The sequence below is a fragment of the Dendrobates tinctorius genome, unplaced genomic scaffold (assembly GCF_039654945.1).
Source record: "Dendrobates tinctorius isolate UK_male_01 unplaced genomic scaffold, ASM3965494v1 ptg000011l, whole genome shotgun sequence".
Lineage (NCBI taxonomy): Eukaryota > Metazoa > Chordata > Amphibia > Anura > Dendrobatidae > Dendrobates > Dendrobates tinctorius.
Genome location: NW_027361679.1, coordinates 40,950,255 through 40,977,500, shown reverse-complemented (window position 1 = coordinate 40,977,500; position 27,246 = coordinate 40,950,255). Strand labels below are relative to the sequence as shown.

At 42.7% G+C, this 27,246-nt stretch overlaps 1 protein-coding gene across 9 annotated transcripts in view; it reads left to right on the top strand.

Annotated features, from left to right (window-relative positions):
• ARHGAP24 (Rho GTPase activating protein 24) overlaps nucleotides 1–27,246 on the top strand; it is a 1,321,765-nt gene that overhangs the window by 1,229,453 nt on the left and 65,066 nt on the right. For all 9 annotated transcript variants that reach the window (XM_073541594.1, XM_073541605.1, XM_073541586.1 and 6 more), the window contains one exon: nucleotides 21,727–21,934. In XM_073541594.1, coding sequence (XP_073397695.1) covers nucleotides 21,727–21,934 — 208 coding nt within the window. The remainder of the gene's footprint in view (nucleotides 1–21,726; nucleotides 21,935–27,246) is intronic.

Below are 27,246 nucleotides of genomic sequence, written 5' to 3'. Positions count from 1 at the left end.
GCCCTAAGCTGAACCCACCACCCTCCACCCAGTGAGGAGACCAAACACCAGACCCCACAAATAAGTATGGACAGGGATAACGGAAATGCACCACACCGCGTACACACAGGGGAATACAGTAATGTGCAAGGGCAACCAAATAATACAACACAGGGAGGAAAAATGGCAACAATGGAATATACTACACCAGCAACCGTATGCTCCTTAGACCACCACTCCAGACCGGTATCGCTTAGCACAAGGCAAGAGCTATAGTCGGCGACGCCCATAGTCACACAGGGCAATTTAAAGACAGAGGGCGTGGCTAAGCCCTCAGCCAGAATGACAACCTGGTTAACCCAATCCAAGCCGGATCAGAAGACCAACCAGCGCCGCTGAGAACCATGTGGTAGGATGGGGTATTACCACTGTCTGCCGGACACCCTGGTGCGAACAGTGTCCGACATGACAGTACCCCGCCTTCTACGAGGGACCCCAGGAACCTCACAATGTCGAGGACCCGGCTTGTCCGGATGGCGGCGATGAAACACTGTAATCAGTCGGTCCGCATGTATGTCCGAGGCCGGCACCCAAGTCCTCTCCTCAGGACCATAGCCACGCCAGTGGACCAAGTACTGTAGAGTGCGACGCACTACCCGAGAGTCAACCACCTTGGACACCTCAAACTCCAACGTGCCTTCCACCAGACGGGAGGTGGTGGCACGGGAGAAACATCAACAGCACCCACGTCTTTCTTAAGTAACGCCTTGTGAAACACATTATGTATCTTGTATACGGCAGGTAACTCTAAACGAAATGCCACAGAGTTGATAATTGCGGAGATCCTAAATGGACCAATGAACCTGGGCCCCAACTTAAGCGATGGTATTTTGAGCTTCATGTTCCTTGTAGACAACCACCCCCAATCACCCACACACAGGTCCGGACCAGGTACACGTCTACCGTCAGCCACACGTTTATACCTAGAACCTACATTCAGCAAGCGCTGCTTTACTCTCCTCCAAACGGATGACAATTGTGCTCCCAACTGGTCCTCCTCAGGGACGCCCGCAGAGCTCCCTTGGCGCAAGGTACAGAATTGGGGATGTTGACCATAAACACAAAAGAAAGGAGATTCCCAAGACGATTCCTGATAATCATTGTTTATCGCGAATTCAGCCAGAGGAAGAAACGCCGACCACTCTTCCTGATTGTCAGACACAAAACAGCGTAAGTATTGTTCCAGGTTTTGGTTCATACGCTCAGTCTGCCCATTCGACTGAGGATGGAAAGCCGATGAATGAGACAATTTAATCCCTAGGCGTGAACAAAAAGCTCTCCAAAATTTTGCCACAAATTGTGTACCTCTATCAGATACAATGTCAGACGGGACACCATGAAGTCTGACCACCTCGCGAATAAATACCTGAGCAAGGGTCTTCGCATTGGGCAAAGATGGCAAAGCAACGAAATGCGACAATTTAGAGAACCGATCAACTATCACCAAAATGACCGTGTTCCCAGCCGAGGAGGGCAAATCCGTAATGAAATCCATGGAAATCTCAGTCCATGGCTTACTGGGCACACAGAGAGGATGCAATGTGCCAGCAGGACGGGAGCGTGGTGTCTTTGCCCGTGCACAGGCTGACACATATGAGGCCAAGTCCTGCTGGATTTTGGGCCACCAAAAACGACGTGATACAAGTTCCAGAGTGCCCTTAACTCCTGGGTGACTCGCCAGGACACTCCCCTAACACTTTTAAGCGTAGGTGTAGTGGCACAAACAATTTATTAGGAGGCAGATCCGGCGGTACCTCCTCCTGAGCATCAGCAATCTCTGCCTCAACCTCTGTCGTGAGAGCCGAGACCACAACTCCCTTTTGGAGGATAGGCACCGGATCCTCACGTGGCTCTCCACCCGGAAAACATCTGGACAAGGCGTCCGCCTTAGTATTCTTAGAACCTGGTCGGTATGTCAAAAAAAAATTGAACCGGGTGAAGAATAACGCCCAGTGAGCCTGTCTGGGGGACAGGCGTTTAGCAGACTCTAAATAAAGCAGATTCTTATGGTCTGTTATGACAGTAATCTGATGGACAGCCCCTTCCAAGAAGTGTCGCCATTCCTCAAATGCCAACTTGATGGCCAACAATTCCCTGTTACCAATATCGTAATTACGCTCGGCCGGCGACAGTTTCTTGGAGAAGTAGGCACACGGATGCAATTCGCCCAAGGATGGACCCTGAGACAGTACCGCCCCCACTCCAACCTCAGATGCATCCACCTCCACGGTAAAAGGTAGGGAGACATCAGGCTGAACCAGGATGAGAGCTGAAGCAAAACTGTTTTTGAGGAATTCAAACGCGCGCACAGCAGCCTCAGACCAGTCAGAAAAATTGGTACCTTTTTCAGTCATGTCGGTGAGCGGCTTAGCAACCATAGAAAAATTCTTAATAAATTTCCTATAATAGTTTGAAAAGCCCAGGAATCGCTGAAGCGCCTTGAGATTATCATGCCGATCCCACTGCAGCACCGCTTGCACCTTAGCGGTGTCCATTTTAAACCCTGAGGCGGAAATTACATAACCCAAAAAAGGTAATTCTTGGACGACAAATACACATTTCTCAAGCTTGGCATAGAGCTTGTTTTCCCTGAGCAACTGCAACACCTACCTAACATGCTCTATGTGTGCATCACGGTCGCGTGAGTAAATAAGAATGTCATCAAGGTATATAATAACAAATTTCCCCAAGAGATGAGAAAAGACATCATTTATGAAATGTTGAAATACTGCTGGCGCGCTCGTCAACCCAAATGGCATCACCAAATTCTCAAAATGACCCTCAGGGGTATTAAATGCCGTCTTCCATTCATCTCCTTGACGGACTCTTATGAGATTGTACGCCCCCCTGAGGTCAAGCTTGGAAAACCATTTGGCACCAGACACCTGGTTGAACAAATCGGGTATCAGTGGCATCGGGTAGGGGTCACGAACCGTAATCTGGTTGAGTTCCCTGAAATCCAGACACGGGCGTAATCCGCCATCTTTCTTCTTGACAAAGAAGAACCCCGCCGCCAATGGAGATGATGAAGGCCTGATGTGCCCTTTGCTTAGACTTTCTGCAATGTATTCTTTGAGAGCTTGCCTCTCAGGACCTGAGATATTAAACATCCTGGCTTTTGGTAACTTGGCCCCCGGTTTTAACCTAATAGCACAGTCATAGGGTCGGTGCGGTGGCAGCTCTGAACAACCTCTTTCAGAAAATACATCAGCAAAGTCCAGCAGTGGCTCCGGGATGCTGGGAGTCACAGCGGAGATACACGTGGCCAGACAACTCTCCTGGCAGTATCTGCTCCACTGAATTATGTCCTGGGTTTTCCAATCAATCACCGGATTGTGCATAGACAACCATGGAAACCCCAGAACTATCTGAGCAGGTAAATTACTGAGCAACTTACATGTTACCCGCTCAGAGTGTAGGACCCTAATGTGGAGTTTTACATCAGCCACAAACTCTTTACTCTCCCCTTGTGAGAGAGGGGAGGCATTGATGGTAACCACCCGGATAGGATTAGGCAGCGTCTCCACCTTAAATCCCGCAGTACGCGCAAACTTTTCATCAATGAGATTAGCGGCTGAACCACTATCTACAAATACAGTAATCGACAGCTCTTGGCCCCCGATAACTACCTTGGCAGGGAGCATACACTGGGAGACCACCACGGAGGATATGCAAAGGCTCAGACTCGACTCCTCCAAACCCTCTGAGCCTAGCAGTTTTCCGCCGGCATGTCTTTCTTAGGTACCAGGGGGCAAGCATTAATAAAATGTCCTTTTTTGCCACAAAAAAAACAGACCCCTTGCTTTCTGGGCAAGGGACATTTATGCTTGTTATTATGTGTATGTGATATACCAGCGATCTGCATAGGTTCCACGGATTCACCTGAGGCGACCTCACCAGAGACTGCCCCTCCCCCCACAGGCAATGTCTCCTGCGACCTCTGACGAAAGCGGCGATCAATGCGTACTACAAGCATCATAGCAGCCTCCAGAGAAGCGGGAGTCTCATACATTAGCAGAGCTTGTTTAACCCTTTCAGAAACCCCATGCAAAAATTGACTCCTTAGTGCAGGGTCATTCCATTGCGTGTCCACAGCCCAGCGACAAAATTCAGTACAGTAATCCTACGCCAGTCGCTCACCCTGGAGTAGAGAGCGTATTTTAGATTCTGCTAACACCAGTCTGTCAGGATCGTCATAGATTAAACCCAGAGCAGAAAAAAAAAAGTCTACCGACTCAAATGCTGGTGAATCAGAAGGTAGTGAAAAAGCCCATGCTTGTGGGTCACCACCCAGCAAGGAAACTACCAAGCCCACACGCTGAGCCTCATTTCCTGAGGAGAGCGGACGCATGCGGAAATACAATTTGCAGGATTCACGAAATACAACGAACTTACAGCAATCACCAGAAAATCGTTCAGGGAGAGGTAGCTTAGGTTCAGCTGCCCTGACTGCTGCCTCAGTTTGCACAGCAGGAACTGAGAGGCCTTGTTGCTGGACTGCCCCCCTCAGTTCAGTGACCTGTATGGACAGAGCCTCCAGCTGCTTGGTTATGGAGACTATAGGATCCATGGTAAATAATTCCTTTTTTTTTTTTTTTCTTTATGGGACGACTATAATGTCATGGGAAGCCTAGGTAACTTTAAGCTGAAACCCCGGGGCCCCTGCGGTGTCCCTCAGACTAGGGGAAACCCTGTCTGTCCCTCAACCCAGGGTTTACACTGAAGGTGTGCCTGCCTGAGCCTCCACCCTGTCCTTGTCTCCTGTCCAGCCCTAAGCTGAACCCACCACCCTCCACCCAGTGAGGAGACCAAACACCAGACCCCACAAATAAGTATGGACAGGGATAATGGAAATGCACCACACCGCGTACACACAGGGGAATACAGTAATGTGCAAGGGCAACCAAATAATACAACACAGGAAGGCAAAATGGCAACAATGGAATATACTACTATACTACACCAGCAACCGTATGCTCCTTATACCACCACTCCAGACCGGTATCGCTTAGCACAAGGCAAGAGCTATAGTCGGCGACGCCCATAGTCACACAGGGCAATTTAAAGACAGAGGGCGTGGCTAAGCCCTCAGCCAGAATGACAACCTGGTTAACCCAATCCAAGCCGGATTAGAAGACCAACCAGCGCCGCTGAGAACCATGTGGTAGGATGGGGTATTACCGCTGTCTGCCGGACACCCTGGTGCGAACAGTGTCTGACATGACACATACAACATGCTACAGACATACAGTACATACTACATACATACTACATATACAGTGGGGCAAAAAAGTATTTAGTCAGTCAGCAATAGTGCAAGTTCCACCACTTAAAAAGATGAGAGGCATCTGTAATTTACATCATAGGTAGACCTCAACTATGGGAGACAAACTGAGAAAAAAAAATCCAGAAAATCACATTGTCTGTTTTTTTTTCATTTTATTTGCATATTATGGTGGAAAATAAGTATTTGGTCAGAAACAAAATTTCATCTCAATACTTTGTGATATATCCTTTGTTGGCAATGACAGAGGTCAAACGTTTTCTGTAAGTCTTCACAAGGTTGCCACACACTGTTGTTGGTATGTTGGCCCATTCCGCCATGCAGATCTCCTCTAGAGCAGTGAAGTTTTTGGCTTTTCGCTTGGCAACACGGACTTTCAACTCCCTCCAAAGGTTTTCTATAGGGTTGAGATCTGGAGACTGGCTAGGCCACTCCAGGACCTTGAAATGCTTCTTACGAAGCCACTCCTTTGTTGCCCTGGCGGTGTGCTTTGGATCATTGTCATGTTGAAAGACCCAGCCACGGTTCATCTTCAATGCCCTTGCTGATGGAAGGAGGTTTTCACTCAAAATCTCACGATACATGGCCCCATTCATTCTTTCATGTACCCGGATCAGTCGTCCTGGCCCCTTTGCAGAGAAACAGCCCCAAAGCATGATGTTTCCACCACCATGCTTTACAGTAGTTATGGTGTTTGATGGATGCAACTCAGTATTCTTTTTCCTCCAAACACGACAAGTTGTGTTTCTACCAAACAGTTCCAGTTTGGTTTCATCAGACCATAGGACATTCTCCCAAAACTCCTCTGGATCATCCAAATGCTCTCTAGCAAACTTCAGATGGGCCCAGACATGTACAGGCTTAAGCAGTGGGACACATCTGGCACTGCAGGATCTGAGTCCATGGTGGCGTAGTGTGTTACTTATGGTAGGCCTTGTTACATTGGTCCCAGCTCTCTGCAGTTCATTCACTAGGTCCCCCCGCGTGGTTCTGGGATTTTTGCTCACCGTTCTTGTGATCATTCTGACCCCACGGGGTGGGATTTTGCGTGGAGCACCAGATCGAGGGAGATTATCAGTGGTCTTGTATGTCTTCCATTTTCTAATTATTGCTCCCACAGTTGATTTCTTCACTCCAAGCTGGTTGGCTATTGCAGATTCAGTCTTCCCAGCCTGGTGCAGGGCTACAATTTTGTTTCTGGTGTCCTTTGACAGCTCTTTGGTCTTCACCATAGTGGAGTTTGGAGTCAGACTGTTTGAGGGTGTGCACAGGTGTCTTTTTATACTGATAACAAGTTTAAACAGGTGCCATTACTACAGGTAATGAGTGGAGGAAAGAGGAGACTCTTAAAGAAGAAGTTACAGGTCTGTGAGAGCCAGAAATCTTGATTGCTTGTTTCTGACCAAATACTTATTTTCCACCATAATATGCAAATAAAATAAAAAAAAAACAGACAATGTGATTTTCTGGATTTTTTTTTCTCAGTTTGTCTCCCATAGTTGAGGTCTACCTATGATGTAAATTACAGACGCCTCTCATCTTTTTAAGTGGTGGAACTTGCACTATTGCTGACTGACTAAATACTTTTTTGCCCCACTGTATACTACATTCATACTACATACATACTACATATATACTACATTCATACAACATACATACATACATAATACATACATACTACATTCATACTACATACATACTACATACATACTACATATATACTACATTCATACAACATACATACATACTACATACATACTACATATATACTACATTCATACATACATATATACTACATACATACAGCATACATACAACATGCTACAGACATACAACATACATACTACATACAACATACATACATTCATACAATACATACATACTACATACAATACATTCATACATTCATACAATGCATACATATAGACATACAGTACATATAACATAGAGTACAAGCCAGGGGCTTGTGCCGGCTGCCGGGGGTCTGTACGGGCCTGCCGGGTGCCTGTGCCGGCTGCCGGGGCTCTGTGCGGGCCTGCCGGGGGTCTTGTGTGTGTGCAGGCATCGTCCGATGGGACTACAAGTCCCATCGGGTGATGCCTGCTAAAATGACAGTGATTGACACATTAGCCAATAATGTAGTAGTCCCATCATCCAGCTAATGTGTTGAATGCAAATATATATATATATATATATATATATACTACATACAGTCATGGCCAAAAGTATTGACACCCCTGCAATTCTGTCAGATAATACTCAGTTTCTTCCTGAAAATGATTGCAAACACAAATTCTTTGGTATTATTATCTTCAATTAATTTGTCTTAAATGAAAAAACACAAAAAGAATTGTCCTAAAGACAAAATTGGATATAATTCCACACCAAACATAACAAAGAGGGTGGACAAAAGTATTGGCACTGTTCGAAAAATCATGTGATGCTTCTCTAATTTGTGTAATTAACATCACCTGTAACTTACCTGTGGCACCTAACAGGTGTTGGCAATAACTAAATCACACTTGCAGCCAGTTGACATGGATTAAAGTTGACTCAACCTCTGTCCTGTGTCCTTGTGTGTACCACATTGAGCATGGAGAAAAGAAAGAAGACCAAAGAACTGTCTGAGGACTTGAGAAACCAAATTGTGAGGAAGCATGAGCAATCTCAAGGCTACAAGTCCATCTCCAAAGACCTGAATGTTCCTGTGTCTACCGTGTGCAGTGTCATCAAGAAGTTTAAAGCCCATGGCACTGTGGCTAACCTCCCTAGATGTTGCCGGAAAAGAAAAACTGACAAGAGATTTCAACGCAAGATTGTGCGGATGTTGGATAAAGAACCTCCACTAACATCCAAACAAGTTCAAGCTGCCCTGCAGTCCGAGGGTACAACGGTGTCAACCCGTGCTATCCGTCGGCGTCTGAATGAAAAGTGACTGTATGGTAGGAGACCCAGGAAGACCCCACTTCTTACCCCGAGACATAAAAAAGCCAGGCTGGAGTTTGCCAAAACTTACCTGAAAAAGCCTAAAACATTTTGGAAGAATGTTCTCTGGTCAGATGAGACAAAAGTAGAGCTTTTAGGGCAAAAGCATCAACATAGATTTTACAGGAGAAAAAAGAGGCATTCAAAGAAAAGTACACGGTCCCTACAGTCAAACATGGCGGAGGTTCCCTGATGTTTTGGGGTTGCTTTGCTGCCTCTGGCACTGGACTGCTTGACCGTGTGCATGGCATTATGAAGTCAGAAGACTACCAACAAATTTTGCAGCATAATTTAGGGCCCAGTGTGAGAAAGCTGGATCTCCCTCAGAGGTCATGGGTCTTCCAGCAGGACAATGACCCAAAACACACTTCAAAAAGCACTAGAAAATGGTTTGAGAGAAAGCACTGGAGACTTCTAAGGTGGCCAGCAATGAGTCCAGACCTGAATCCCATAGAACACCTGTGGAGAAATCTAAAAATGGCAGTTTGGAGAAGGCACCCTTCAAATATCGGGGACCTGGAGTAGTTTGCCAAAGAAGAATGGTCTAAAATTCCAGCAGAGCATTGTAAGAAACTCATTGATGGTTACTGGAAGCGGTTGGTCGCAGTTATTTTGGCTAAAGGTTGTGCAACCAAGTATTAGGCTGAGGGTGCCAATACTTTTGTCCGGCCCATTTTTGGAGTTTTGTGTAAAATGATCAATGTTTTGCTTTTTGCTTCATTCTCTTTTGTGTTTTTTCATTTAAGACAAATTAAATGAAGATAATAATACCAAAGAATTTGTGTTTGCAATCATTTTCAGGAAGAAACTGAATATTATCTGACAGAATTGCAGGGGTGTCAATACTTTTGGCCATGACTGTACATACTACATACTACATACATACTATATATACTACATTCATACTACATACATACTACATACAGACATACAGAACATACTACATTTATACTACATACATACTACATATATACTACATTCATACTACATACATACTACATACATACTACTTTCATACAACATACATACATACATACTACATACATACTACATATATACTACATTCATACTACATACATACTACATATACACTACATTCATACAACATACATACTACATATATACTACATTCATACTACATACATACTACATACATACAACATGCTACAGACATACAGTACATACTACATACATACTACATATATACTACATTCATACCACATACATACTACATACATACTACATATATACTACATTCATACAACATACATACATGCTACATACATACTACATTCATACTACATGCATACTACATACATACAACATGCTACAGACATACAGTACATACTACATACATACTACATATATACTACATTCATACTACATACATACTACATATATACTACATTCATACAACATACATACTACATACATACTACATATATACTACATTCATACAACATACATACATACATACATATATACTACATTCATACAACATACATACATACTACATATATACTACATTCATACTACATACATACTACATACATACAACATGCTACAGACATACAGTACATACTACATACATACTACATACATACTACATTCATACAACATACATACATACATACTACATACATACTACCAGCGCCAAATGCAACCTGTTGCAATTTGGTGTGCTCGGCGCAGCATCAAAAGGACGTATGCGCACGGCCTGCGTCCCCAGTGCTAAAGATAGGTGACGCATGACGCATCCAGCGTCTTGCGCCCGTAGGCGGAGCTACTGGCGGAGGCACAGCAGCCTTAAACGCAAATGTGAAACTAGCCTTAGGCTACTTTCATACATCAGGATCTGGCTATTTTTAGAAAAAACGGATCCTGCGAAATCAGGCGCCGGATCAGTTTTTCTCTCATTGAATTGTATTAGCGCCGCAACGCGCCGCATGGCCTTCCGTTTTTTCCTTTTTTTGCCGGATCCGGCAAAAATTTTGATTCCGGCATCTGGAAAAAACGTCTCTAGTAACGTTTTTTGTCTGCGGCGAAAAACCGGACAGTCTATGGGCGCCGGAATGCGCCAGATCCGGAAGGCCACCGGATACATTTTTTTAAGTCTGCGCATGCTCAGATCCAATTGTCCAGTCCCCAGGATACAGATATAACCTGCTAGACAGATCCGGCAGAAAAACGGATCCATTTCTTCAGTTCTCCAAAATTTACGCCGGATCTGGTTTTTCTAAAAATAGCCGGATCCTGTATGGCGACCGGATGTGTGAAAGTAGCCTTAAACGGAACGTGGAAACATACCCTAACGCTTTTATTTTTCAGGATACGAGATATTGGACTTTTAGGAAAGCAACAATACCAAATATATGTATTTTATTTTTTTTTTGTTTATTGTTTTCTTCAATAGTGTAAAAGGGTGGAGATTTAAACTTTTTTTTCTCTTTTTTTACTGGATTTAATAGTCCTCTTAGGGAACTTGAAGCTGCGATCATCCAATTCATATATGTGCTATACATAGCCGGGCATGAGTACTTCTATGTATACAGTATCTATTCACGACCTCCTATGAACATCAGCCACAGGCTGGCTTTCACAGGAGGAATGCAAAGACAGACACGGGGCTTCAGCAGATCTTCGGCTCTCATGACAACCCATCGTTGCCCCGCGATCATGGATGTGCAGATGGGAGTGTGGAACAACGTGCTCCCCTGCTGGCGTGTGTTAAATGCTGCTGTCAGAGATTGACAGCGGGATTTAACAGGTTAACAGACGTGGGTGGAACACCACTCCTCGCTTGGCTGTTAGAGGCACATAATGGCTAATTAAAGCTGCAGTCTTGGTGTGCAAGCCTACATCAATTTCAGGGAGCCGGCATATGACGTAAGTTTACGTCATTTGTCGTGAAGGAGTAAAGTGCGTGGATTGCCTCCCATACTATATGATGGACTCCTTTCTGAAGGCTTGCCGTTAAAGGCTCATGTGTCATTTTAGATTTCAGAAAAAATAAATCATGTTTTCCCCTTAAAGCAGGCATATTAAGTACCATGCCTGTATTTGAATATAGACATTTTCTTGGAGCTATTCTATTTCACACACATGTTGGCACTTCCTAAATCTGACTAAAAGGAATTTTATTGATTAGTGTTGGCTGAATTTGCATCAGTCTTAGAGGCCTATGCACGTGGTTTTTAGATTAATGTTGTGGGACACCCATAGACTTCATTTTTATGAGTAATGAATATAGTACTCCATGGAAGCATTGTATGATTGCACACTGAGGGTCCAATTCAACCAAGTATTTACAACAATTTTCAGGCGTAAAATACTTTGAAAAGTTACTACATTTTTGCGGAATGTGAAAATGGCGTTTTCTCACCAGTGCCAGCCAGCTCCACCAAACTAGGTTGAGCATGGGCCAGACAGGGTGTGGCGATGCTCAACTGCTGAGTTCATCAAAATTTATGCTACTTTAGTCCCTGACTGGAGTAGTATTTCTGCCGAGGCGCTCGAAGGCACACTGAGAAGATGTACCGAATTCATTAAGCAGTATGCGCCTCTTAATCAATTTATCTCATCTTACCCCACCACATCCCTCCATTAAGACTAGCGTGTACTTTGCCAGTCTTAATGACTCGGCTTCTGAGTTTCTATGGCTCCATAGAACAAAAACCTTGGAGTCTCAGCCACCAGGGAAGACCTAATGCTGGATGAGAGAAGGGGTTAAACCTACAGCATCAATCTCTCTTTTTGTGGGTCTGCAGCAGCCATTTTTAAAGTGACATCTGTCGTTGTAGGCACGCAACCCTAATCAGGTGAGCAAATTCTCATCTATCATCACAATTGTTGTCCCAGATCAGACCCTATTGCAGTTTTTGTTTTCCCAGTTTTAGACTACCAGGGAGGGTCTATGCACGGCTTTTTAGTGATATATTGCTCAAGCAACTGGACCATCTCACGTAAGTCCAACACTCAAACTGGTTGTCTCATCCCTTAAGGGCTTGTTTCTATGTTTCTCCAGAGGTCCATTGCTCTCTTTGGCAAAAGTGAAGCGATTCTGAGCTAATACACATGTAAATGAGTAAATAAGTACAAAACTACAATTTTCTTAGTGTCCCTGTGGATTATATAATACATTCTTTAACTTAGGCAGCACTTTCATCTTTTTGTCATGTTATCTAAATTTCTATTCAAGGAATGGCCAAGTCAAAGCTTGCATCAAAGCAGAGTGGGCTTGCTGAACCATGATCTCTTGAAACAGGTGAAAAGAAAACATCCAGCAATTATAGTGTGCAAATATAAAGCCGCTTTTGAAACGATGGGAAGAGAAGCCAAGATCCCTCAGAGCCTGAGAGCAAGCACTTGTGTATTCTCCATTCGGCTGTGAATAAGGGACAGCTAGTGGCATTCTTATTGACAAGAATAGAGAGTGCGTCAGTGTATCGCACCATAAATGTATTGATCACCGGCATGTGCCATACAAAGGCTAACAAAACCCTAAATCTCCTCCTAACCATCATCTACTGATGTTTTCCTGCACTTTTTATTTGCTGAAACAGTAAAGAAAAACAAAAGGGTTTACACTTAAAATACACCCTTTATTTGGTATACGCATAGCATTGCCTTTGTCTGCTGGACTCCAGGGGAAATGGGATGGTTTGTATCCATGGTCTGATATTCCTAGTTCCTATAAACCAGCCCTGAAATACTTTGTAAACTATTTTAGTCACCAATCAAAGACAGGTTCTCATAGATGCTCTCCCTCCCCCAGACGGTCATGGAATGTGCAGAATTTAGAGACTGGGATTAACAGATTAATTTTCAGATGACTAAAGTGATTTCAGGACATTGCTGAAAATAAAATGTGAAATTACTTTCAGGGGACACCAAAAAGCAAAACTGCACTAAAGAACAGTGTTGTTTCTTAAAATACCTTTTACATATTTTTTATATATATAAAAAGTACCTGGATCTGGAATATATTTCTTAATCAATCAGATAAATTGAGTACAGTCCCTAAAATAAAATTGTTACAGTCCCTAAAATATATCGGTAATTAATCTGCACAGAAGGGAGAGCACATGATTTTCGAGATCTTGGCATGTTTACGATGTCAGAGCTATTAAGAGTGTTCCTGTTAATACTTAATCTGTCCTTTGCCCAGCCACTTGGTCATGGGATGCATATTATTATTTTCTGTTCAGCTGTAAGCACTTTCGCTACTTATGTATGCTCAGAGCCTTAGTTAAGCAGCAGAATGGTGGGATAGTTTCCATGTTTTTAAAGAACAGCTTCCCTGCTTCCTGAAATAAATGATGTCCGCACGGGTATATGTCACGACTTGAACCTCTAGAGATCTTGATCTTCATTGACTTGCCTGAATGGCTTTTCAAAGTCAGACACTGAGTCAGGCTGACATCCTTGCCAAAAAGGCCTTCAATATGTTCTTATTTTACAACCCTTGAAGAAGTACCTCTACAGGGTACAAATAGGTTATATTATGATACCTATTGCAAATACTAATGTGTTATGATATTTACTTGAAAATGTTATGCCTTTGTTTCATGAGAGATCAGTCAATCCTTTTCCAAAAATTAGTATTTGGACAATTTTCATAGTACCTATGAAGAATGAGAATTCTGGCCAAGAGCCACATGGAATCATGTTTGTTACTTTTGTTTGAAACTACCTCCCTTACATAAATTAAATCATATTAAAAGTTTAGTCATCAATTAACCATTTTTTGCAGATTTGATTTTCAGAACACCATTCACACTAATGATCCATGGCCACTGGATGGGAGCCCTGAGAATTGCCTCTAACATGACTACATTCCTGGCTTCTCTTTTGGTTAGTTGGCCTGGCATAATGTCATCGTTGCTGCTTGAAGGAAAAGATAATTCATGGTTTTGGGCTGCACTAACCAGAATTAAGATACTTGATCCAATAATATATAACAAGCGTTTTTTTATACAAGTGTTTATCTAGACTTGCAGCTTGGCGCACATGTTCAAAAGAGGAATTGCGGATGCCAGGAGGTGTGAAGCAATTCTAAGGGCTCCCGTCCGATTGCCACAGATTACTGACCTGGCTGTTGGACCTTGTCCTGTGAGTCGATTCATACCTACTTTTAATTTGGACCATTAACTTGTTTTTGATGCGGAAGGTAAATTTCATTATACTTTTTCTGTTTCTCCGACTTTACTACACCTACAGGTTGATCTGAAAAAACTGGATTAATGGCAGGAAAATGGCAGATCAGGTACAATGTTGATAAGTGTAAAATTGTGATTTTTTTTTGTGGCGGTAGAGAGGTGTATATGCCATTTTTACCTTTTAATGGTTCACTATTTGGTAAGCCTTTATTGGAGAAGTCTACATGGAGTAGTATACATGCTACTTGTATTCTGAATGGTTCACTACTTGATTAGTCTTTATTGGAGAAGAATTTTATGTAATTGTTGATATATGACATTATATTATATTGGACAACTAGGGAGTCAACTGTAGTCATTTTCTGAGAAAGATGGTTGGAGGACAAAGCACTTTGACTCCAACAGGGTGAATAAGCCTCTTTATTACCTTCATACACACGGCAAAACATTATAGTGAAAAAGAAATAACTACTCAACTGGAGTGTTCCTTACTAACTATTACCCGCCATCTCAATACAAAAACCATGTGCAAACCATTCCTCATGGTAATAATGATTATTCCATATGCTTTGGCACAGCCTGTCCTTTCCCAAACTAGGATCATTGTGAGAAAAGCTCATCAGCTTCTTATTGACGTCCCTCAGCTGGATCCTGATGAGTTAAGTTGGCTACCTAAAAACAAGGATGAGTAAGACAGCCTGTTCTTCTATCTCCAAGTTTCAACAACCAATGCTGAGTGTAAACCAAAGCCAAAATCAGAACTCTTTCTTTGCAGCACTTAGTCTCTTTTTCCTTGAGATTTTACACTTACTGGCATATACATTCAGTAGCTTCACTGCTATGCAACCAATGCCCCTATACAGCCGACAAGATATTGTTCTGCAAGGAGTATGTTCTCCCTGTGTTTGCATGGGTTTCCTCCGGCTTCTCCATTTTCCTCCTATACTACAAAGGCATATTGATAGGGAACCTAGATTGTGAGCCCCAATGGGGACAGCAATGATGGTGTCTGTAATCGCTATGGAATATGATAGTGCTATACAGTACAAGCAAAGCACAATACATAATTAGGTATTGACAAAGGCATGACTTTATATCCTGCTAGAAGATTTGATGATTACTAAAAGTGTGGATACGTTTAAGAAAAGGGTAGATACCTTCCTTGTTTAACACACTGTAATGAACAGTGTTTCTGGGTATTAATGTAGAATTGATCCAGATCCAAAAATCTGTCTAATGGTTACAGGAAGACAAACGGTTGGGTCTATGGGTACCGTTACACTTAGCGATGCACCAGCGATCCCGACAACGATATGGATCGCTGGTGCATCGCTAAGTGGTCGCTAGTGAGCTGCCACACAGGCAGATCTCACCAGCGACATAGCAGCGGTCGGGGGTCGCTACTTACCTGTCAGACACGGCGATCCTGGTGTCCTCCCGCCCGCGTCCACGCGTCGCTCTTCGGCGCCACAGGAAGCGCAGCAGGAAGTGGCCGACAAGGAATGGTCCAGGACGTTCTCGCGCGACCAACGATGAGCAGCGGGGGAGCGGGTCGGAGGTAAGTATCACATGCAGCGATATTGCTAGCAATATCGCTGCAATGTCACAAAATCGGTGACTTTACAGCGATATTGCTAGCGATATCGCAGTGTGTAACGGGGGCTTTAGACATTAAGTGTGTTTTGCCTTCCTATGGATAAACCATTTGTATGTAAGTTTAAACTTAATAACATAAGAGACTGAGGTCTGGTAAATGCTCAAAATATTGTTGGTCTTGAGACTTTGACAAGGTTGTAAAATTTGTTCAAATTTATTCAAACCTCATTCATTTAGCTCTTACTTTATTTTGCTACAGATTTTCCATTTGCAAAACTAGGTGGAAAATGCTCAGCATTTTTAGTCCAGGATATATGAAATGGTCTCTGTACAAGGCTGCTCAAATCAGGTTGTTGAACAGCACAGGGACTCATGGAGGAGAGAGATCCTGTCAATCCTGAGGTGTATAAAACTCATATGATTAAATCACAAGGTTAGATGATAATCACTGTGACAAACCTTTATACGAACTATTAGCCATGTGAATGTAAATAAGGACTGATGTGGACCCATTGTCATGAAACATGGAAACAATTCTCTTCTCTTTCTGTTTTCCATGCTTAGTGTGCACACACAGACACACAATGCAAAGATGGATTCATGTGCAATTTTAATATTGCCCACACCTGTTTCTTGCCACAAGTGAGTTTGAACGAGTATCACATGCTTGAAACAAAGTTGTTTACCCATTTTCATAAAGTGCCAATGACAATTTTGGGGGTTTTGTGTGAAATTACAGTAGGGAAAAAAGTGTTTAGTCAGCCACCAATTGTAAAGTTCTCCCACTTAAAAAGATGAGAGCGGCCTGTAATTGACATCATAGGTAGACCACAACTATGAGAGTCAAAATGAGAAAACAAATCAAGAAAATCACCTTGTCTGATTTGGCAAGATTTATTTTTCAAATTATGGTGGAAAATAAGTATTTGGACACCTTAAAAACATGCAAGATTTCTGGCTCTTACAGACCTGTAACTTCTTCTTTAAGAGTCTCCTCTGTCCTCCACTCATTACCTGTAGTAATGGCACCTGTTTGAACTTGTTATCAGTGTAAAAGACACCTGTCCACAACCTCAAACAGTCTCACTCTAAACTCCACTATGGTGAAGGCCAAAATGCTGTTGAAGGACACCAGAAACAAAATTGTAGCCCTGCACCAGGCTGGGAAGACTGAATCTGCAATAGGCAAACATGTTATGAATGGGTCATTGAGGAGGATAGCAGGACCAGGGTAAGCAACCAGAAAACCAGAGAGGTTGGTAACTAAGCGGATTGCAGACCCCTGATCCTATCCACACAACTAGCAGTAGCCGTGGAGCGTACCTACGATGCCCTAGATGCCTCGGCACAGCCGGAGAGCTAACTCAGCCTAAAGCAAGAAAGGTGAAATCTAAACTGCCCTAGAGCAGACCCCAAAGGAATAGATAGCCACCAAACATATATTGTCGGTGAGACAAGATGAAAACACAAACGTAGGCAGAAAAATAGATTGAGCAAATGATGGGACCCAGACTGACTAAACAGGACGGAAAAGGAAAGACACTGTCTGCAATCACGCAAAAAACCATGAAAAATCCAGCACGTCTGATGCTCAAAAAACACTGAAGTTACACAACTTCTCCCCCACTATATCAGCACTCTGGTATATACTGAAAGCAAAGCAAAAAGAGACCAATATAACAGGGGACAGAACAAACTGACACAAGCAGTTACATATGGGTGGTGATCCAGCACAGCCCCAGCAGGAGCAAGTTGACCCGCACAAAGCAGAGATAGACAAAACCAGATAAAATGCAAAAAGATTAGCAAATGAACCACTTAGCTGAACCATACAGGAAAAGAGCAGGAGACATCAGACCTCAGAAGGCATAGGAAGAAAATCACCAGCAGGGATTAAAGGAAGTCAGCTGTCTTAAATACTCCAGTCAGAAACCCCAGATCTTCAATCGTCATTATCATTATCAGGTGGCAAGCCTCTGTCAGTCTGACCAGCTCCATTACCTCCAGTAACCACCAGAGGGAGCCCAGGAAGAGAACTCGCAACACCTCTGTCGATCTGACCAGCTCCACTACCTTCAGTAACCACCAGAGGGAGCCCAGAAAGAGAATTCACAACACAAACAGATTGGTGTGATAAAATCAACTGTGGGAGCAATAATAAGAAAATGGAAGTCATTCAAGACCACTGATAATCTCCCTCAATCTGGGGCTACACGCAAGATCTCATGCCGTGGGGTCAAAATGATCACAAGAACGGTCAGCAAAAATCCTATAACCACGCTGGAGGAACTAGTGAATGACCTGCATAGAGCTGGGACCACCGTAACAAAGGCTTCCATCAGTAACACACTACGTTGCCAAGGACTCAGATCCTGCAGTGCCAGACATGTCCCACTGCTTAAACCAGTACATGTCCGGGCCCATCTGAAGTTTGATAGAGAGTATTTGGATTATCCAGAAGAGTATTTGGAGAATTTCATATGGTCTGATGAAATGAAAGTAGAACTTTGTTGGTAGAAACAAAACTCGTCATGTTTGGAGGAGACAGAATGCTGAGTTGCATCCAAAGAACACCATACCTACTATGAAGCATGGGGGTGGCAGCAGCATGCTTTGGGGCTGTTTCTCTGCAAAGGGACCAGGACGACTGATCCGTGTACATGAAAGAATGAATGGGGCCATGTATCATGAGATTTTGAGTACAAACCTCCTTCCATCAGCAAGGGCATTGAAGATGAAACGTGTATGGGTCTTTCAGCATGATAATGATCCCAAGCACACCACCAGGGCAACGAAGGAGTTGCTTCTTAAGAAGCATATGAAGATCCTGGAGTGGCCTAGCTAGCCTCCAGATCTCAACCCCATAGAAAACCTTTGGAGGGATTTGAAAGTCCATGTTGCCCAGCAACAGGCCCAAAACATTACTGCTCAAGTGGAGATCTGCATGGAGGAATGGGCCAACATACCACTAACAGTGTGTTCCAACCTTGTGAAGACTTACAGAAAACATTTGACCTCTGTCATTACCAACAAAGGTTATATAACAAAATATAGAGATGAACTTTTGTTAATGACTAAATACTTATTTCCCACCATAATTTGCTAAATAAATCTTGCCAAATCAGACAAGGTGATTTTCTGGATTTGTTTTCTCATTTTGACTCTCATAGTTGTGGTCTACCTATGATGTCAATTACAGGCCTATCTGATTTTTTTAAGTGGGAGAACTTTCACAATTGGCGGCTGAGCAAATACTTTTTTCCCCCACTGTGTGTCTAATTCACCGTTTTTTCCATGTGGGAGAAATATGTTATTTTCTAGTACAATTTCAAGGGTGCCAACACTTTTGGCCATGACTGTACGTGGATATGCATAGGTTATACAGGCTATGTATAATTTGGTAACATATGCATATTTTATGTATGTGTGGCTAATGTGATGTTCATGCTAATGTCCACTTGTACTGTAAATGTGGATGTGACAGTATTGAGGGGGTCCAACACACATCCTGTATGAGACATCTTTGCTGTCAATGTAGGCAACTGGCAAATGCTTTGTAAAAGCACATCAATACAAATTCAGAATACCCACTGGTCAATATATACTTTAAAGTGGTAGTCCAATGATAGGTAGAGGTTCCATTTTCAAGACTCTGCTGATTTGCTTCAACTGTACAATGAGGGGATCAATAATTTCAGTAATGTAACAATGGCAAACTTAAAGGGTGTTTCCATTAGCACAAAGGCCATTGATATCACATGAGTGGGGGTCTAATATATAAGAGGCTGAGGAAATAAGAAAGCGCAATAGGGTCTTATCCGGGTGATGTTAGGAATAATTGATAAGAGATTTACTCACCTATTCCAGGAGAGAAAAGAGCACATAAGTCGACTGTCAGCTGCTGCACGCCCGAAGGTCCACTCCGTGACCGCCAATGTGAATCCTTATGGATAAGATATTTTTCGGACTTACTGTGCGCTGCTTGACAAAGTTCAGTAATACACCATAAAGGGGTTAAAACGTTTATTTCCCAACGCGTTTCGAAGTTTCTAATACTTCTTCCTCCGGGGATGACATAATAGAGCTAAGGGGCTCCCTTGTGATCTTAGGAGGCAGCCTGTATACCTTGTCATGATGCCCAATATGTGCTAGTAGGTTCCCTGAAGAGTCAACAAGTGACGAAACGCGTCAGGATGCACTGGGATTTTGTAGGGCTATTATTGTGAGATTTAGATGTGGACTGCCCTTGTCAGGGCGGGAGTCATGGGTGTCAGAATTATTAGCTCTATTAGGGCTTGAATAGGGCGATTGCCTTTTTTCCTGACATGACTCTGATGGGACATCTGACTTTGGACATCCTCCATCTGCATGTGGTGAGATCTTTCCTTTTCTCATAATGTTCATGGATGTTTTATTTTGATGTCCTCTCTATATGCATGAATAGGCACATTCCTTGATAACCTGAACAGGGTAGACAGAGGTTTTTCTTGTTAATTCCTCTAATAAGGAAACCGTTCATTGTTTGAATTTGGTCTTTATTCACATTGATTTAGACCAAGTATCTTTTTAGTCCAATCCTTTCAAATTTTTGGACTTGGAATAGTCACATGTATATACTGTGGGTGATCTGTTGTGGAGATTTATACAGACACTCTCTGTTATAGGCTGTGGCACTTGATTCAGTGTGTTTTTATCTGTACTATAATCTTTGGTAGCTTTTATTATATTCATTAAAGGTTATGTTTTATGATTTTTCTCTATTGCTGATTTGCTAAGTACACAGCAAGAAGGAAAACAGAACAATGCAGAAAGAGACCATAGAACAAGAGCAACCCCTCAAATAGCTGAAGGGTTGCCTCTCCACCGATATGATATGGATGGAATATTCCAAGTATAGACCATTAATATCATGGAAAACCTATAAAACTTTCTTTCACTTAAGGTCTAGATCCATATTTCTAATAAAACCTAAAACTAAAAACTAGAGCTTAGCAGAAAGACTGTTAGATGTGGACCTGACTGTGGTATAATCCGAAAAACACAGATATGTCAGTATGTGATTTATGGGTTCCAGGGTCTCGAAACTTTACACTGACACAAACAGACATCAAAAAGTGACCCTGCTATCTACAGAAACTGAGTTCATCAAATAACCTTTAGCATCAGGATGAAATGTACAGTGAGGAGCTCTCATGTACATCACTAGTTGGCTAAGACAGCAAGTGAGAGCCAGATCACCCGTCTTGTCTGCAGAAGGGTATTCTGAAAGTCATTTGTCATTTCATGGCAGGTATGAGCAGATTCTTGGGAAATCAACATTTATTCCAATGCAATCAGTGAATGCACCCTTCAAGTAAGCAGTATGTATAATGTACTGGAGTCATCAGTTTTTAGATAACCTTGCGTTCCTATACATTATTAATGCAATAAATCCTTCTGAGAATTTTCTGTTGGAAGGATTTAGTTTCTTCTTGCCAGTGTATTGTGTCTCTATTCAATACATTAAATATTATAAATTATAGATCTTTTTCCACCAGTTTTATATTCAATATTTGGATCCATGCAATTATTAATCCTGGAATTAAAAAGAGACAATTATAAAGAACTTTACTTCATATTTTACACATAACTTACATTCCTATTTTTTTATTTTAATAAATCCAGGCATCTTTGGTCAGAAGCTGGAAGACACGGTGCGGTATGAGAAACGATATGGCATACGCCTGGCCCCCATGTTGGTGGAACAGTGTGTGGACTTCATCCGGCAGCGAGGGCTGACAGAAGAAGGATTATTCCGGCTACCAGGGCAGGCTAATCTGGTGAAGGAGTTGCAGGATGCCTTTGATTGTGGGGAGAAGCCGTCATTCGACAGGTATTCTACAGTTTAGTGCAATCTTAAACATTACAATTGACTTTTATTCACAAATTCAGCTGATTGACAGAAGTCCTAGAGTGCAAACCCAATTGTGCCTGACTGTAAAGCTTTTAGTCTCTGTTCACACTAGCACTAATGAATTGAATAATGCAGTGAATAGAGCTTTTGTTACCTTACAAAAATATTGAAACCTGATAGACTGTATTGTAGGATGGTGGAGTCCATTAAGATTCATTTGGATTCAATGAGAAAAAATATGCCCTAGTTTTCATGGCACTCTTAAGAATGGAAGCCATTATACTAAAGTCAACAAAGCTTTATTTGATTCCTACTCTCCTGCTACTCCTTCTTAGTTCGTCACCATCCACAAAGTTACATGAGAGCTGTGTATGAGTGGTTTCGACATTAAAGATGATCTGTCACCTCTTCTTATACAACTATCTTAGTAAATACTCATATGTCCCCCAAAATAACAATTTTGTAGCACCTTTGCTCATAGCTTTCCACTGTGCCGCTCTTGTGGTACTCTTCCTAGAAATAAATAAGTACATTTACAACTGGGTGTTACCATTCCTCTTGTCAAAAAGGTGTGTCCTTACACGACGAGCATTGATTGGGCAACGTAAGACACTCTACTGGTGACACCCAGACTTGAATCTATGCATACATTTCATAGATGTCACAAATCAATCTTTTAAGAAATAAATGCTCCAGAATAGCTATTTCATGAGGAATACAATTATTTAGGAAAACAGACATGTCATAAGAATGGTGATGTGGTGTGAGATCTCTACGACTATTTGCTTCAGTTAAGATACCCTAAATGGGCTGTACTAAATTAAAATATTACAATATTGTTTTATAGGGTTTATTAAGTTTAGACAATTCTTTCCGTAGAGATAAACTTATCAAAAGAGATTCAACTACTGGGAACCTTTAAGGATAAGGAAAGTGATATTTGGTAGGCCAACTTTTCCCATCCCACGTGCTTACAAGGTTATTCCTAGAATTGAAAGTTTTCGCCTAGCCATCATGCATTCTGAGAAATGGGTTTTGCAAAGCCCCATATTTAAAGGAGCTGAGATGCTCATATTCAACCTCCACTCTATTCATTGCCTCTGGGATGAGAAATAGCCAAGCACTGTACTCTGCTTATTCTGATAGTCCCATTGACAGTGAAATGAATCAATGGAATGAATGCCAAGATGAAAGTCTCCTCCTTCTCCTTTGAAAACAGAGCTCTGCGATTCTCAGAATCACTGGGGGGTCCACTGGTCAGAGCCCCGGTGATCAGTAAAGCCCCCGTTACACACTGCGATATCGCTAGCAATATCGCTGTAAAGTCACCGATTTTGTGACGTAGCAGCGATATTGCTAGCGATATCGCTACATGTGATCCTTACCTCCGACCGGCTCCCCCGCTGGTTATCGCTGATCACCCGAGAAGCTCCTGGACCATTCCTCGTCAGCCACTTCCTGCTTGGCTTCCTGTGGCGCCGACGAGAGACGCGTGGAGCCGGGCGGGAGGACGCAGGATCGCCGCGTCTGACAGGTAAGTAGCGATCCCCAACCACCGCTATGTCGCTGGTGAGATCTGCCTGTGTGGCAGCTCACTAGCGACCACCTAGTGATGCACCAGCGATCCTGACCGCGTCATATCGCTAGTCGGGATCGCTGGTGCATCGCTAGGTGTAATGGTACCCTAACTTACCCCCTATCTTATGGGATGTATGCGCATTACACTTTACACACGATTTACAGAGAATTTTTCTTTATATAAAAAGAAACATTTCTGACATTATTCTCTGTTACTGTGCAAGCCTGTTGGCTTTATTATGTACAAGCCTCTCCAGTCGTCAACAGTAATAAAGACATGCCTGACAACGAAAGAGAAATTGGGAAACTGCTCCCATACCACATTTTAATTAGTGTCCAAATTAAAATGTTGACACAAACAGATGGTCCTCCACTCCGTAATGTGAAACTATTAAAAGGCAGATTTTGACTTCTGCTGTTGTCATGATATTGGCTTGTTATACACAAACACACCAGAAGCTGACATTTGTTTTTATCTAAAAGAAACCCATTGAATCAGTCTACTGTAATTACCACATTTCGATTGTAACCAGCTTCCAAAAAAATTGGTGTGATGGCAGACTTTGTTGACATGTCCAATAACTTTCAGCTCAAGTCACAACAGGATTAATTTATTTCTATGCAAAGACCAGTGATTGACAAACTCAATTCACTAAATATGAAAAAAAAAAAATGGAATTGACAAGAGTCAAGAAGTGGATACCAATGATTGATTGTCTATGAACTTACTAGATGGAGTAAATGAACAAGATGTGTCTGCCTATATAAGATATGACCACTACTGTATATGTAAGACAGTGACAAGCTAGACCTCCGACAGATGTTTTATAGCATTAATAAGAACAGTAAGGTTAATAAAGCCCAATGTATGGAAGTTTTATTCTTGTCCAGAATTTAATTTACCAATAAATGATACAGAGTATAAAAAACATTTATCCAAATATGGTAGCACTTGAGTCCCTTAAGCCCCCTTCACACATAGCGAGATCGCTAGTGATATCGCTAAAGCGTCACCGATCTTGTGATGCAACAGCGATATCGCTAGCGATCTCGCTACATGTGACACGTACCTGCGACCTGGCTTCCCGCTGGATATCGCTGATCGCGCGAGATCGTCCTGGTCCATTTCTCGTCGTCGGCTTCCTGCTGGCGCCGATGAGTGACTCCATGGACGTGGGAGGAAGTCGTCACCAGAGCTGCCTTCTGACAGGTAAGTAACGACCGCAGACAGCTGCTATGTCGCTGGTGAGATCTGCCTGTTTGGCTGCTCACTAGCGACCATTTAGCGATGCACCAGCGATCCTGACCGGGTTGTATCGCTGTAGGGATCGCTGGTGCATCGCTAAATGTAACGGGACCTTTATAAAAGACCTCCACTGTAGTTTTCCTGGAACTCCTGCAAAAGGGCTTGAGCTATAATGACTTACAGTGGCATGTAAAAGTTTGGGCACTCCTGGTCAAAATGACTGTTATTGTGAACAGTTAAGCTGAAGATGAAATGATCTCTAAAAGGCCTAAAGTAAGTGCTATGAAATATGTTAGCGCTATATAAATTTACTTATAATAATAATAATTTTTAAGATGACACATTTCCTTTGTATTTTAGGCAAGAACAAAAACATCATTTCATCTTTTACGTTTTAAAAATTACAAAAAGGAAAATGGATTGATGCAAAAGTTTAGCAAAAGTTTCGAAGTTAAAAACCTCTTCCTCAGGGGATGACATGTCATCCCCTGAGGAAGAGGTTTTTAACTTCGAAACGCGTTGGGTAATAAATGTATTAACCACACAACTTGTGAGGAGTGATGGTCTGGCAGCACACGCTTAATCCATAAAAAATTCTACTTGTGAATCTAAAAGAAAGACATAGAATTTCAGGAAAAGAACATCTTGCCAACCATTAAGCATGGACGTGGATCAATTATGCTTTGGGGTTGTGTTGCAGCCAATGGCACGGGGAACATTTCATGGGAAGAGGGAAGAATAGATTCAATGAAATTTCAACAAATTCTTGATGCAAACATAACACCATCTGTAAAAAAGCTGTTGTTGAAAATAGGATGGCTTCTACAAATGGATAATGATCCTAAACACTTGTAAAAATCCATAATAGACTACTTCAAAAGGCACAAGCTGAAGGTACTACAATGGCCCTCACAGTCCCCTGATCTGAACATCATTGAAAATCTGTGGCTAGAATTTTCCAAGCAAGAATGGATGAAAATCCCTCAAACAAGAATTGAAAGACTTTTGGCTGGCTACAAAAAGTGTTTACAAGCTGTTATGCTTTCAAAAGAGGGTGCTACAAAGTACTAAATTTATGTATCCACAAATTTTCATTTTTGTAATATTAAAAATGCAAAAGATGAATATGTGTATATATATATATATATATGTGTATATATATATGTATTGTAAGGTAGCGCTGTCATTCACATAGGGGATCACTCGCTTGGCAGCCAAATTATCACGCCCGACACGGGTTTTCCAAAAAATCATACCTCCATGCGGTTTATTAGGCATCATAAACCCACAGCAGCAACATAAAGTTCATATCAGCAGCATAGCGTCCGTGACAGAGCTTCACTCTGTAAACCCTGTGGTCACACAGGTTGTGCACTGTTCAATGCGCAGGCTCTCAAGCCTCACCACAGTTATATCCCCTTGCTGTCAGGGTTACCTCATGGCTGTTTCTCACTGCAGATGTTCATTCCCTCCTCTGGGAACTCTCAGGAACGTGCAGCCATTCAACCCAGCATTCACGTGCTGTCAGGAAAGGATACACATCTCCCAGCGGGATCTTCCACAACGGACCAACCGGGTCCCAGCATTCACACATGTGACCTACCCTGGCCACCTTAAATGGTCCGTAGCCACGCCCAACGGGTCACATGGCTATGACCTCATCACATGTCCTTGAACCATTCTCACACTCTTTACACTATCGTTCTTAACTAGAGTTGAGCGAAACGGGTCGAAAAAATTCAAAAGTCGCCGACTTTTGGCAAAGTCGGGTTTCATGAACCGAAACCCGACCCTAGGATGAGGTCGTCCACGAGGTCGGCGACTTACGCGCCAAAGTCGCGTTTCAAAAGTTTGTTTTGCGCTCTTTTTCAGCCAATCAGGATCCACGGACACTGTGGGCAACGTGATGACCTAGGCACGGGTCACCACCATCTTTCAGAAGGGCATGCAAGTGATTGGCTTGCTTTGGTGGGCGTCACAGGGGGTATAAAAGGGCGTGCACGCCGACCGCCATCTTACTTCTGCCGATCTTAGTATAGGGAGAGGTTGCTGCTGATTCTGTAGGGAGAGCGTTAGGCAGGGAAGAAGACAAAAAAACTGCTTCTGCTGCTAGCGATTTGGCCTGCACAACACACAAGTCACTGTGTGTGCAGTGCAAGGGGAGGCTATATAGTGGTGTATCAGTGGTGTTGGTTGTTGGGCTGCCTTTTAAGGCTTCCTGACACGCTGGCATTGCTGTTTACCCACTGCTCCGCAAACTGCTTTTTTAAAAGCAATCCAATCTCCCTTATCCTCTAGTCACTTTTGTCACAGCTGTGCCATCGAGCCTGTCACATAGCGCTCAGATATCAGTGGGCCTCACACAATCCACAAGTGTCCAGTGTCCAAAAGTGTGCGCAGAGATTCAAAATCTCCATTATCGTCTCGTCACTTTTGTCACAGGCAGCTGTGCCATCGAGCCTGTCAC